General features: G+C 44.7%; 1 protein-coding gene across 7 annotated transcripts in view; it reads right to left on the bottom strand.

Annotated features, from left to right (window-relative positions):
* NBEA (neurobeachin) overlaps positions 1 to 14771 on the bottom strand; it is an 892011-nt gene that overhangs the window by 16899 nt on the left and 860341 nt on the right. For 5 of the 7 annotated variants that reach the window (XM_049853455.1, XM_049853456.1, XM_049853458.1 and 2 more), the window contains 6 exons: positions 11716 to 11778; positions 11304 to 11393; positions 7631 to 7823; positions 5594 to 5665; positions 3564 to 3719; positions 2684 to 2854 (listed from right to left, as the gene is read on the bottom strand). In XM_049853455.1, coding sequence (XP_049709412.1) covers positions 2684 to 2854; positions 3564 to 3719; positions 5594 to 5665; positions 7631 to 7823; positions 11304 to 11393; positions 11716 to 11778 — 745 coding nt within the window. The remainder of the gene's footprint in view (positions 1 to 2683; positions 2855 to 3563; positions 3720 to 5593; positions 5666 to 7630; positions 7824 to 11303; positions 11394 to 11715; positions 11779 to 14771) is intronic. The other 2 variants (XM_049853457.1, XM_049853459.1) reach the window with 1 other exon arrangement.

The raw sequence follows: 14771 nt of genomic DNA, 5'->3' as shown, positions 1-14771 counted from the left end.
AAAAAACCAGCATAGTAGCGCTTATGAAAATACCTCATGGAGGGAGGGTGAGGTTGGCAAACAAACAGAGAAGGCACATGTTATTTGCGTGAAAATACAGTATATACACACACATACCCCAGAGTCCTGCTAAAAACGAAGTTACTTTTTTTAATGACGTGGTTAAAGAAGGAGAAAATAAGGAGGTTAAAGCAGAAATACTCAGAGTACGGTCCTCCTCAATAGTGCAGGCTTGGCAGCTGAATGTTACTCAGAGTACGGTCCTCCTCAATAGTGCAGGCTTGGCAGCTGACTGTTACTCAGAGTGTGGTCCTCCTCAACAGTGCAGGCTTGGCAGCTAACTGTTACTCAGAGTGTGGTCCTCCTCAACAGTGCAGGCTTGGCAGCTAACTGTTACTCAGAGTACGGTCCTCCTCAATAGTGCAGGCTTGGCAGCTGACCGTTACTCAGAGTGTGGTCCTCCTCAATAGTGCAGGCTTGGCAGCTGACTGTTACTCAGAGTACGGTCCTCCTCAATAGTGCAGGCTTGGCAGCTAACTGTTACTCAGAGTGTGGTCCTTCTCAATAGTGCAGGCTTGGCAGCTAACTGTTACTCAGAGTACGGTCCTCCTCAATAGTGCAGGCTTGGCAGCTGACCGTTACTCAGAGTGTGGTCCTCCTCAATAGTGCAGGCTTGGCAGCTGACCGTTACTCAGAGTGTGGTCCTCCTCAATAGTGCAGGCTTGGCAGCTAACTGTTACTCAGAGTGTGGTCCTCCTCAATAGTGCAGGCTTGGCAGCTAACTGTTACTCAGAGTGTGGTCCTCCTCAATAGTGCAGGCTGGGCAGCTAACTGTTACTCAGAGTACGGTCCTCCTCAACAGTGCAGGCTTGGCAGCTAACTGTTTGAGTTGTCTGCCAACCAAGCAATGCTGATTTTTTTTTCCTTATTTCAATACCGTATCTTAGTTCACAATTTAGGGCAGGGAATTAAATGTATAACACACGCTCTTTCTTTTGTTCGATTTTTACAGCAAGAGACATATGCTTTCTGATATACTCTGAGTTTCCGTATCCACTGTCCTGGCTAAGGATGACTAGAAGGAGACCTTGCCTAACGTCCTCACGTTCGAGTTCCCGCTGTCTTCTGAAACATACATATAGTGAAACCTGCGAAAGCCGGAACCTGGGTAAAGGGGAAACCTGTCAGAGAAGGAAAACAAGGGACAGAAAAGTCGCAACACTGCACTCTGTCAAAGGTGGGGTCCTGGCTCTCACAGGTTTACTGTGTATAAATTTTTATGTTCTCTGCTCTACAATGATGGAATCTTTGTTCCTATCCTTCAAAAGCCGTTTCCTATTTTTGTAGTATTCTTGTCAAAGCGTATAAAGTAGGGGAGGGATTGGAGCATAGATGGACACTTGGTTTTCCATCCCCAGCGATCTCCCAGGCGGGAAATAACCAAACTGCAGAGGATTGAGGGCAGCGGCCTCCAGCCACACAGCTGGGACATGGCAGACTTCTCATCCACCCTTAAGATATTTCAGCTGCAGATACGCAGAGGTCCTGGGACATTCTTAGCTCTGTTGTGTCCTAAGTATTCCCAAAGCCCATGTTTCAGTTAACTGTGGATGCTGTTGTAGCTGTCGGTGGATGAATTACAATTAGAATAACTGAGGTATGGATACTTGCCATTGTTAACACTTTACAGAAACTATTCTATATTTTACAGGCAGGACACCCATTTGAACGACTGAAAGGTTGATAATTAAACCTGTAATTATTTCTAGGCAATCTCTAAGTTGGTTCTTCACACTTTACAGTATTTGTGTGTGTCAGTGTGCCAGGAACCAGAGACTTCAGACGAGAAGACTAGAATCCTGACCTCCACCAGAACAGCAGCTCCAAGGAGCAACGACTGCTCTGATGTGAACAAAAGGCTCCATGGAAAAGTCAGCTGGAAAGACCTTAACCAGGAAGTCCCCTCCCTTTCCCCAACACGATCTCTTGGGGGAGAATCGGTAGATAGAAAACACGTTAGGAAACAACCCGAGCAAAGACACTTGTCTTATTCAGCGTGCATCCCCAATGCCTAACGTGAAGGGGTGCTCAGGAACTGCTAAGTGAACAGAAGCGTTTGTGTACCACGTGGTAGAGAGCAGGCACCAATGAGACCTATGGACTTGCAGAGGAGGGGGGAACACATTTAGCTGAGAAATCACAGGAGGCCTAATGGACTCGGAAGGACATTTCTGAGGGATGGGGATGTCTGGAGATCGGGGAAGGGCAGTGTGAGGGGCCGGGAGGGTCCAGGTTGGCAGTTAGAATAGTTAGTGGTCACTTTTTACACTTTGAATATAGCTCATTCCAGGACAGGTTTTGCCACCGAAGCTTTCGGTATCATAAAATCCTTAACACACCCAGGAAAAACTATTTGGAAAAAAAAAAAAGGTAAAATATATTTAAATGAATGTGTAGTCTGCTTGTACAGAGTCAGTGAAAAAGAGGAAGACCCTCAGCGAGATGGTCTGACACAGTGGCTGCGACAACAGGCTCAGGCATACCTACTATCAGGAGGATGGCTCAGGACCAGGAAACATTTCATTCTCTTGAACACGGGGTCACTATGAGTCGGAGCCGCCCTGACGGCATCTAACAACATCAACAACGCAACCCAATAGGACAAGTCCAGACCAACACTCACTGCTGTTGGGGTTGTCTCCTATGATGTGGTGACGGCCACTCCAGTACCAGAGAAGCAAGGTGGCGTCTCGAGAGCCGGACACGATGTAGCAGTCCCCACCGATGTATGACTCAGACCTGGCCAAGCACGTGACCACATCCCAGTGGCCAAAGACAATCTGGGTTAACTTCCCTGGAACACAGATATGGCAGGTTTACTTCACTGACTTTTTCTTTCAGTGGTAATAAGTGGAACGTTCTTTCACTAGATCTGCAAACATACAGGGCAACACAAACCTAACTGCAGGTGATTTCTCGTATTGCTTCTGAAAACTGATACACGGGGTCCACAATTCTCTACAGCAAAGATGAGAATGTAAGGGGCAGGGAAGCTAGATGAATGGAAACGGAACAAACAGAACAGAAATAATGAGAATGCTCACACACTGTGAAGAACGTAACCAATGTCACTGAACGACTTGTGTAGACATTGTTGACTGGGAACCTAAACTGCTGTACCAGCTTTGACCAAAAACACAGTAAGATGTTATTAAAAGCAACCACCCTGATACAAAATATGTCACTTGGAATTTTAAAGGAAAGGTCTTACAAACTAACATAGTCATGGTTTTTTCTCTTTCAGGTCTTGGGACTGATGAACTAAAGGCAGGTTTAAGGTCTGATTTAATTTGGGGAAGGGCCTGCAGCACGCTCTGTCCAACGAGCTGAGGGCTCACGCTGAGCTTCCGAACAGAAGGTGCTACCATTAGTTACTTAGCGTACAGTGTGGCCACTGAATCTCGGCCCCTCAGGTTGACAAACGATGAAAACATGCACACTGTTAGGTACGGGTGTGGCTACAGTCACTTCTAAGAGCATAGGTATTTCATAATTACAGTTACCTGTCTCTGTAGAATAGACTCTGAAGCTCTTGTCCCAGAATCCACAGATTAGAACATAGCGATTATCCGCTGTGACCACAAAACAGTGTGCGTTGATTTGTATGCTCTGATCAACCAGGTCCGTGATCTGCCGCTTGTTCACACCGGAGTTATTGGCTAGAAATAAGTAGAAGATGGAGCTTAAAGGAAGGTTCCGCCAGTACCGCCGAGCATTTTACAGAAGGAAAAGAATACATTTATGCTTCATCCATTTAGAAAAGGGCTTTCGAGGCTTGCGATTACTAAAGATTTTAACGTTTCCCCTCGAGGAATGTAAGTTTTTTTTGGTACTAGCAATTCTTTCTGAACCGTATTACACAGTTAAAAATTATGCCAGAAATCGAAGTTGTTCCTCCAGCCATAAAGAAAAACAACATGAGGAGTTCATGACAACGACTTTAAAACGTAACACAGATACTTCAATGCTTTACTTCCACAGACGTTCACGATGCACGAGCTCGTTAGCGCCCAGTAACAACCAAATGAGGAACAAACATTGCATGAAGGATGCTGTACAAGGACAACGCTCCTTAGTATTTGCCCCGATCTGTCACTGTCTGATGGCTTCTACAATTCACGCAGAGAGAGGACAGGAGAGGTTCCAGTGGGGAGTGGTTTTACGTGGGCAGCCCCACAGGAAGCTTTAGGTCAGCAGCTCTAGAGATTGGATTGGCAACAAACAGAAGGCCTTCCAGAATGGGCTGGCAGGGGAGGAGGTGGGAGACAGGTCGGGGAGGAAGGAGACGGGCAGCCGAGGATCAACATGTGGCCCGGGGACCGAATCTGATTTCCCAGGTGCCTGTCTTCATGGCAGCCTGCCCCTTCCTCTGCTCTGTCCTCCCGGCTAAATCCTGGGCTGAATTCTTAAGCAGGAACCTGGTCCCCCGTATGCAGAGGCAGGACGGCGTTCTCTGACTCTAACGCTAGTTACGTCCAAGTGCTACCATCTGTGGGTGCCCACCAACCCACAAAAATAATTACTACAGAAGGCAAACAACAAAGAGATCACACCAAGAAAAGGCAGCGAGGAAAGAGAAAAAGAAAAGGTCCCAGGTCACTCAAAGACCGCAGAATCACCCTTGAACAACGAGAATGTAAATATGAATTTTCCGTGGTCACACATTAGCTGTACATGACATCGTCTGTGTCTGCCTGACAGAGGAACAGCTACTCTAACCTTGTATTCTCCCCCAAATATTCACCTACTATTTTGTGTAGGGGTAGAAGTACTAACTGAAATGGCTGTCTCTGATCTCATTTCTGTGTTCAAAGACAAAGGGTGAGTTAATCAAATAAGACACCATACATTTGTATATGCCTTAATAATTTCCCACAGCATCTTCATTTATTTTTTCTGGCTTAATTCTCTAGATAATCTCAAGAAGCATCACTATATGCCATCTCGAAGACCTGAAACGGAGGACTAGAAAGGCTCAGGGTCATAATGGCTAACAAATGCGTGAGCGAGTTTTGTGCCCAGTAAAATATTCTGAATATCTGCTACAAAGAGTTACCGGTCATAAATTTGCCATTCACATGAAACCTTTAATTTAAAAAGATGTTTTAACCCTACTGAACGGAGGGTTCTAGAAAAGATGTTCTTCATATTAGTTTCACAGACAAAGACCTTTGGTGGGTCAAGTTCCCTAATCTTTAGTTATCTCTTTGAATCCCTATATTTTAAATAGTATAGAATTGTTAAAGAATATTTTAGGCTGAAAGGGGAAGGACAGTTTGGAATTCCTTGCCTTGCTTACAACCAACTTAAATGATCTCCTGAAATACCACGGAAGTGCCACAAATAATTGCTTTCATACCAGCGAGTTCTTAGATAACGTTATGATTTGCACAGTTCCTGAAAGGTAATTTGATGCTACTTGCACATTAATTTTATGGCAGAAAAATATTCAAGTCTCTCTTGTGAAGAATAACCACATAGGAATCTGTGGACAGTCAGAATCCATGAAAATGTGTTTTTGCTGTTAACATACCTATTAATGGGTCCATTTCAATGGGGAGGTGATGGGCTTGATCCAAGGAGTATCCAGGAGCGCCTCTGAGGCCTGGGGACACAGGAGGAGAAAAACTGCCGTAAAATTCCCGGAGAGGAGGAAATTCCCTGTTGGCAGTGCTTTATACACTTACTGCAAAAATATTTGCTTAAAAACTATTTGGTAAATTATTCTAAGAATGATTCAGTCATACTATATGTCTTTGTAGATGGGCTTGTGGTTTCCGCTGAAGATGCAGAAAGCAGGGAAGAATGCTGCTTCCACCCTAACAACAACAAAGAGCCGACAAAAGGAAAGATCCTAACATTTGTGGAACCCACCAGAGTGAGGCCATTGCTGGGCGAACAATTCGGCTGAAACCTAAGAAAAGCTGGGGGTGGGGTGAGAGCAGGGGCTCCCCTGGGGCAGAGCTGAGGGGAAGATGGGGCTACTGTGCAAGGGGGCCTTCTCTCCATAGATTATAAATAAAACGAAGGGATAAAACGGAGCCACTTCTGCAGCCGTAGCCTCAGTATAAGCCGCTTAGAGGATTAATAGTTAGGGCTTCACTGAACTCACTAGTTGTAACTTTTACTGAAAGTGATTCTATAATATACGTAATACTTCCGAACAATTTTAAGGAAAAATGTAGTCCTTTATAGTTTTCTCTCAATGCAAGACACTTCTAAAAGTTAAGGCTGCTGTGAATAATAAAAATCATAACTTTTTTCTTAAGATGTTTGCTGGCTGCACACTTCTGGCTGCCTGGAAGCTGTCCCACCTCTGTTTATAATATCATCAGCAACGATAACATAGGTACACGTGGAAACGTGCGGGAGACAGAGCTAGGGTGTAAATCACTGTTTCGCGGAGCACCAAGGAGTCAGCAGGAAAGAAGATTCAGGTTAGATCGCCGTGGCATATCTGTTCAGTCCTGGTCACAGTGGGAGTCCCAGGGGTTTGCAGCAAGATCTAAGTGATGAACTGGACCATGGAATCACCTGGTCACGTCCAGTCTGCCTGGCGAAATAAGTACCAAGACACCCAAGTTTCTGCAGCAGTACTGTACCTCCTCGGGGGGTACTGCCTGGAACCTTCAGGAATGCGTTTTGGGAAAACACTGAATGACTTAGATGTTGCCTTTTCTCGAAGCCTCTAAGCTCCACAAGAGTGGAGATGATGTTTGTCTTGTTCATTGTTACATTCCCTTTGCTTAGCACTGTTTGACACTGAGTAGCCAGTCAGATATTTGCTAAATAAATTAACAACGTGGAAGAAAGAGGAGTTTGAAGCCATCATGAAGGAAAATCCAGATTCTTCCAACTCACTTTGGTACGTGCTGTTGGACTGACTCCAACTCATGAAAACCCCATGTGTTCAGAGTAAACTGCTCCACAGGGTTTTCAAGACTGTGACCTTCTGGAAGCAGATCGCCAGGCCTCTCTCTCTCGAGGAGTCTCTGGGTGGGTTTGAACCACCAACTTTTCGATTAGTAGTAGAGCTCTTAACAATTTGCACCACCCAGGACTCCCAATTTTGTTTAATACAGACTAAAAGTGTTTTTTTTTTTTTTTTGGCTGGTAGCGATCGGTGGAGTGGGAGAGGAGGACCTGGATTCTTTGCAGAAGTGCTTCAATTTATCCGACACTTATCCAACACTTAACAATTCACCCAGCATTCCCAGAGGCGCTAAAGTACAGCAGTGAATAAGACAGGCCAGAATCGCTTCGTTTTGCCGACAGTTATTCACTGTGCAGGTTTTTGTAGGTAATTTAGCGTGCTAGCTAGCCCTCACCAAACTTAAACCAAAAACCAAACCCGTTGCCATTGAGTCGATTCTGACTCATAGTGACCCTGTAGGACAGAGTAGGACTGCCCCACAGAGTTTCCAAGGAGCACCTGGTGGATTCAAACTGCCAACCTTTTGGTTAGCAGCCGTAGTACTTAACCACTGCACCACCAGGATTTCCTCACCAAACTTATCCTAATTGCAGCATCTCAGGGATATTTAGTGCATACTTGCTCAGGCACACCTACCTACTGTGTTGTGCCACCTGTTGACAGCAAACAGCCTGCTGCAGGTCACCGTCACCACCGCAGGGATGGTGAGGTGGGGAAGCGTGTTGGCCGCCACGTGGGTCACGGGGGAGTTGGAGGGGAACTTCAGCACCATTATCACATCCTGCTGCATCTGGTCTTTGAACATGAGTGGACTCTGTGGAAGGAAACACTGTTGAATAGAAAGGGAAGAGGGCAGGAGGAAACAAAAGGGATAACGCAGTTAGTGAAAGGTCTGGGGAAAGTCAGTTAAAGCAGACTAGGCTAGCTGGGCGCACAAGGAGAGCAGAACAATGGTTGCTCGTACTGTGGCCGCCTACCAGGGAGAGCACTTCTCCTGAGGACCCCACAGAGGGACGAGCACAGGGACCTAGAGTTACTGTTACAGGACACCACGTTATTACCTGCATTTTTAGGCCAATAATGCCCGCATTCTACGTTTGTTTGCCAACTGGCCCCCCCCTGCCCCTCCCGTACTTTTGTAAGGCTGCTGTGCTGATTTTTTTTTACAGCAACATGTGAAAAGAATTAGCATAGTGTGCTTATGAACATTATACAGAACGAGCACGTTATCTGCCTAAAAAACAGTAATGGTCAGGCTCAATATAAGTATCGCCAAGCTTCAATGCGAAAACTCAGCTTACAGGTACGACCACGTGATGCCAACCTAAGTCTTCAATGCAGCTGAAAAATCAGTTTAGTGGACGAGTTAGTTATCCACACTGTTTACGTGAAGTAAAAGGTGGACTGACTGATAACTTCATTTCCTCTCTGGCTGACCTGGGGTCCCTCTACAGGGTAAATAATTAAAACATAACAGCCTCTAGGGGCCAGTCTAACTACTCCCTCGCAGGTGCTCTCTGGGTGTTTCTGCTGTGGCACCTCCGGTCTGTCTACTCTTCATGCGACTTCCCCTTCAGACTCTGAGCCACTGAGGGCAAACCGCTTTCTCTGCTTCTTTAATCTCTGTCTCTCAAGCATCTAGCACACGACCTGCTGGAAGCAGACACTCTCAGTGCTACCGTAAGTGCTATGTCGCTGTTGCCGCTGGGTGCCGTCGCGTCGATTCCAGCTCATGGTGACCCCACGTGACAGCGTAGGACTGCTTCATACGGGGTTCTGGGCTGTACCCCACAGAAGCAGATCACCAGGTCTTTCTCCCACAGAGCCAATGGGTGGGTTTGAACTGCCAACTGGCTAAAAGCTGAACGCTTAACTGTTGCACCACCAGGGCTCCTGATCAGTGCTATAACCAAAAAACCCCATGGCCGTCAGGTTGATTCCCTTTCACAGCAACCCTGTATGACAGAACAGAACTGCCCCACAGGTTTCCAAGTCGATAATCTTTAAAGGAAGCAGACGGCCACATCTTTCTCCTGCAGAGAGGCTGGTGGGCTTGAACAGACATTTCCGGTTAGCAGCCAAGCACTTAAGCACTGCGCCACCAGGGCTCCTTATAAGTGCTATAAGAAAAATATAAGTGCTATAAGTCACTGTAAATACTGCTATACAAAAAACATAAAATAGGGGTGCTGGAAGTAACCACGATTTAGTCTTCATTCATGCTTTGTAACTGTTTGCTGTATACGTGAATTCTCTGCTATATGAACCTAGAAAGCTTAGATTTTCTTTCTGAACTGTTCCATGCCAATTTAGTCTACAACTATTTCCCCTAGGAAACTAATGAATTCCGGCTGGGCGTTTTTCCAGGATAAGTATTTTTTTTTATTATTACTACCAAGCAGAGAAAGCTAGCTTGGGATAACAGTCTTCTGCCAAGTCAGTCATAAAAGCAAGCCTGATGCTTTTTCCTGAACGGTTTGTTAAAAACGCTTTATCTCAAGTTTTGTGGCTCTGAGGCTGGGCCTCTCCAAGTGGGCTCTGTGGCTGGGGGCTTGTAAGGGGGGCGGTCCGCTCTCACAGACCTGTGTTTTGTCATGCAAAAGGCCCAGCCTGGAAAAAAGTTTGTTGGTGCCTGATCCCAGGGGCTGAAACCCTTTGTTTGAGCTTTCGTAGAAAGGAGGAAAATGACTGAAACAAACACATATTTGTGCACTGGTTCTACTGATTCTGACTCCTGATGGTGCGGGGTGGACTCACCCTGTATCTCCAACGCCTGGCAGCACACCTGACACACAGAAGGTGCTCGACGTAAAATTGTCGAGAAACTGATAGAACAAATGAAAGCCACGGACACTGCTTTCATTACAACAGCTCATCAATTTGTTTGCACACACATTGCGGACGCTATTCCAGAGCTATTTCCTGGCTTGACAACTGTCTGGGAAAACCAGTAGACTATTCTGGTGCTTTGTAAACACCTTTTTACCTATTCTTAAATAAAATATAGGAGCTCTGGTGGGGCAGTAGTTAAGCACTTGGCTGCTAACTTAAAGGTCAGCGGTTCGAACCCAGCGGCTGCTCCATGGGAGAAAGACTTGGGGACCTGCTTCCGTAAAGATTTCAGCCTAGGAAACCCTATGGGGCAGATCTACTCTGTCAAATGGGGTCACTATGAGTCGGAATTGACTCAACAGCACCTAACAACAACAAGTAGAATATAGTGAAAAAAAAATCAGTTTAAAAAATAAATTCAAATATCTTTCTCAGAAAGTGTCCAATTTTCTTCAAATTATATGAAAAGGACAATGACTATTTGCTAATATGTTGAAAAAGGGCTGTTTTGTTATGGGAATAATCTTTGAGAACTCAAAATTATAGAAATCTTGCTTTTGCCCTTGCAAAATTGGAATAAAAGGCTGACTGCAGTAGCTACCGCCAATAGTGGTGCTGTCAGTTAGCACCCCTTGAGCACACACTGTATGAGGATGCTGTGCTACGTGGGGTACAGCCTGAGGTCACTAACTTCTCAGCTGGAGGGGACTTTTTTTCTTGGCCCATTTCACAGATGCTGGAACTTGGAGAGGTCACCTTGCCCAGGTCACTCACTAGTGAGGTGGCATGGACAGTGTCTGACCCAGGTCTGGCTCTGGAGTCCTTGTTCTCCACCACCCTCTTGCCTGCCTCTCTGGCAGCTACCAGAAATGACTTTTCTATTCTTTCCTTGCCTTAAAACCAACTCTTTCCCTCTTGCCCAGAAAGATTAAATTTGGTAATTTCATGGAGTGCTTAGATTTTTCATTGTAATTTACAAATCTAATCTCAATTTAGGAAGGAGCCCTGGTTGCACAGTGGTTAAGCGCTTGCTTGCTAACCGAAAGGTTGGAGGTTCAAACCCATTAGCTGCTCTGTGGGAGAAAGATGTGGCAGTCTGCTTCCATAAAGGTTATGGCCTTGGAAATCCTATGGGGCAGTTCTGCTCTGTCCTTTAGGGTTGCTGTAAGTCGGAATCGAGTTGATGGCACACAACAACAATCTCACTTTGGTATGGTGTGTGTCTGCTTGCCTATATGTGTATAAGTGAGTTTATGCTGAGGCAAACACAGGCAGAGAAGACGGCTGTTTTTGTGAACCCAAAATTGGGCTAGCTGAGCTAGGACTTCAGGAGCTGCACTCCCTCTGTTTCCCCCTGAGGTATCAGCATATCCTTGGCTGAAGCGTGAACGATACACTGAGATGCCTTAAGGATGCTGCTAAAGCTGGCACTTTACTTGGTCCGTACTCAGACCCACAGCAAGCTGACGTGTCTCACCAGGTGCATGGCGGAGCTGCGAGGTGGATGTGGCTCAATAAGCAGCTGAGATGGCGTCTGTCCAAAGTTCTGGATCTGTGCCTCCATGGCCTGCAGGGCAAGGCGAGTGATTGTCACAATCAATACACCTCACAGAGATAGGTCAACAAACTCTTAGACAATGCAAGTGTATCCCAAGTCAGCCATGAAAAGAGTCCAGAAAATTCACCGGGTGCCCCTCTCAGGGTGCAGAATCATCCAAGTGTTAGTATTTTGTAGACAAGCTTTGCTTCTCCTTCCAAACATGCTTCTGTTAACCAAGTGACGACTCTTATTCCCAGAGGCCGAGGTTAAATGTGGGCATGTTAACCCGTGAGTACACACATGCAGCTAAAGGCCAAAGAGAACACTGAATACAACACAACATGTGTACCTTAATAAAGTCCTCTGTAAGAAGGAAAGTATGAGGGTCTCTAGTGAAATAAGCTTCCGGAATCTTAATGGGGAAAAAAGAATGAGACATAAAGCCCTCCAATGCTACAAAATAAAATCCAGAAAACCAGACGCCCTGAATCATCGATTCAGAGGGCAATAAGCAGAAAGGACACAAAGAGTTTTTGTATAGTAATTAAATATGGCAAAACTTTGATTATAAAAATATATTTCAGCTTGCTATGGTATTTTAAGATGGATCCTGCAATGTCATTTATAAAGTATGACTTCATTTTTTTCATAATTTTTCTGAAATTTTAGAAAGAACCAACCTAAAGAGGAAAGAATCCTTTGAGCATTCTGAACTAGACAATGTTGCATTAATGCCCAGACAGGTGGAAATACCATGGGATTTTATGGCTTCAAATGAATAGAAATAATTTTAGACCTCAAATAGTTTAGACCGTATAACGTACCTTATTATTGTGCATGTCAAAGAAATATTTGTATAAAAGACAAATATTTTTTCTATATGTAAAATTGTCTAGGCAAAATATTTCAATATATTACACCAGACTAGCAGAAATACTTTTCTGAAATATCCTAAGTATGTAATTTAAGTCAACAAGGAGAAGCACAATATTTACTGTGATCATTGCTCTGTTACCATGCTAATTTTTTTCCCTAAAATTGTGTGCAGTTTGGTTGCACATAAAAGTGAAATACGAAAATCACTGCCGAGTGCTTCAGGTGAGTGGTAGCTGGGTCTCTAGGCAACACCGCCACTAGTCGCATCCGAGTCACAATGCTCATTTATAAAGTACTTAAATTTAACAATCTGTCCTCCTAGACTGCATTTCAAGAAAACGTTTATCAACAAAAACATGAATTTTCAAATTTATTAGCAATATTAAACATGAACGCATCATTATCCACCATATTTCAGCAACTGCGTAAATGGGGCTTTACTCCTTTTTATTTGCAGAGGTCGTGGAATGAATTATTAAATCTCTTTACGTGCTGCCTGATTTTACTGTACACGTTTATTTGCATGGTGTCCACTCATACACAAAATGTGACTACTTAGCTAAATTGCAGTCACATCGATACTATCATTCTTTGGCTTCCTGGTGTAGGATTTATGGTTATAAAAGGGAAAGGCAGCCATTTCTGTTTAGGCTTACATTATCAACCATAAACTATTTTTTCTTCTTCTGTGCTTTAGGTGAAAGTTTACAGCTCAAGTTAATTTCTCGTACAAAAATATATATACATTTTGTTATGTGACCCTCGTTTCAATCCCTACAATGTGACAGCACACGCCCCCTTTCTACCCCGGGTTTTCTGTGTCCTCAACCTGCTCCTGTCCCTTTCTGCCTTCTCATCTCACCTCTGGACAAGAGCTGCCCATTTAGTCTCTTGTCTCTACTTGAACTAAGAAGCACACTTACCATGAGTATTGTTTTATGTTTTTTGGTCCAGTCCAATCTTTGTCTGAAGAGTTGGCTTTGGGAATGGTTTTAGTTCTGGGTTAACATAGAGTCCGGGGGCCATGTCTTCTGGGGTTCCTCTAGTCTCAGTCAGGCCATTAAGTCTGGTGTTTTTACGAAAATTTGAGTTTAGCACCCCCACTTTTCTCCTGCTCCGTCAGGGGCTCTGCTGTGTTCCCTGTCAGGGAGGTCATTGGTGGTAGTTGGGCACCATCTAGTTCTTCTGGTCTCAGGCTGATGGAGTATCTGGTTTATGTGACCCTTCTGTCTTTGGGGCTCATATTTTCCCTGTGTCTTTGGTGTTCTTCATTCTCCTTTGCTCCAGGTGGGTTGGGACCAACCAATTGATGCATCTTAGATGGCTGCTCACAAGTTTTTAAGACCCTAGGCACCACTCACCAAAGTGGGCTGCAGAATATTTTCTTAATAAACTTTGTTATTCCAATTGACCTAGATGTACCCCAAAACCATGGTTCCCAGATCCCTGTCCATGCTACTCTGTCCCTCAAAGTGTTTATTAACAGTAAACTCTCCACAACAATAACAACAAGCAGTAATTTCATTGTAAAATCTGCCCTGAGTAGCAAATACCCAACACCTGGTTTAATGCATCATGAGCTGCTAACCTTGCTATAACAACGGCGGTACCACTGCCTGCGTCTCACGCAACCAGCAAAAGGACAGGGGCTGGGTAAAGTAAACACAATTTAATCTCTAAGACAAGGCATTTCACATTGTAGATAGCCTTTAAATGTCCACAACCTGTTGTCATTGAGTCAACTGCGACTCATAGTGACCCTACAGGACAGAGGTGAACTGCCCCATAGGGTTTCCGAGCTGTAATCTCTACCAGAGCAGACCGCCAAGCCTTTCTTCTTTGGAGTGGCTGCTGGGTTCAAACAGCTGATCTTTCAGTTAGCAGTGGAGTGCTTAACCACTGCACCACCAGGGCTCCCAACTGGCATCAGGATAAATACTGAGTTGTGATTCATTTCATCCTTTCGTTAGTCCCTGCATTTAACATTTATTTCTAGGAAGACTAAACTGATTGCCTCTTCTCTGTGAACGACAATCACATAGCTTCATAACCCAAAAGGTTCTCACTGCAGCATTTGTCTTTCAGTTAAGGAACCCTGGTGGCACATGGTTGAGCACTCGGCTGCTAACAAAGGTTGGCAGTTCGAACGTACGAGCTGCTCAGCAGGAGAAAAGACCTGGCTATCTGCTCCCATAAAGATTACAGCCTGAGAAATCCTATGGGGCAGTTCTACTCTGTCCTATAGTGTCACTAAGAGTTGGAATCAACTGGACGGCACTCAGCATCAACAATCTGTTAGTTTGTAATCCTACCTTCCAATAATTTCTTATCCTCAGATGTAAAAATGTAGAAGTCTGTTATTTTAGAAAAGTGTGGCTGTCCCTCTCTGATGTAGTTATCATTATCAAAATGTGCAAATGGGGAGGTTTCTGTCCTCCCCCACTCTTAAGAAGCCTTTGATGTTGAGTAAAGAGGCACTTTGCTTGGGAGAGTGCCCAGTGATCCGCTCGACCCATTCTGCAACCCGTG

Source organism: Elephas maximus, chromosome 14 (genome assembly GCF_024166365.1).
Source record: "Elephas maximus indicus isolate mEleMax1 chromosome 14, mEleMax1 primary haplotype, whole genome shotgun sequence".
NCBI lineage: Eukaryota > Metazoa > Chordata > Mammalia > Proboscidea > Elephantidae > Elephas > Elephas maximus.
The sequence above is the reverse complement of the archived record's forward strand: the minus strand, read 5'-3'. Positions and strand labels throughout refer to the sequence as shown.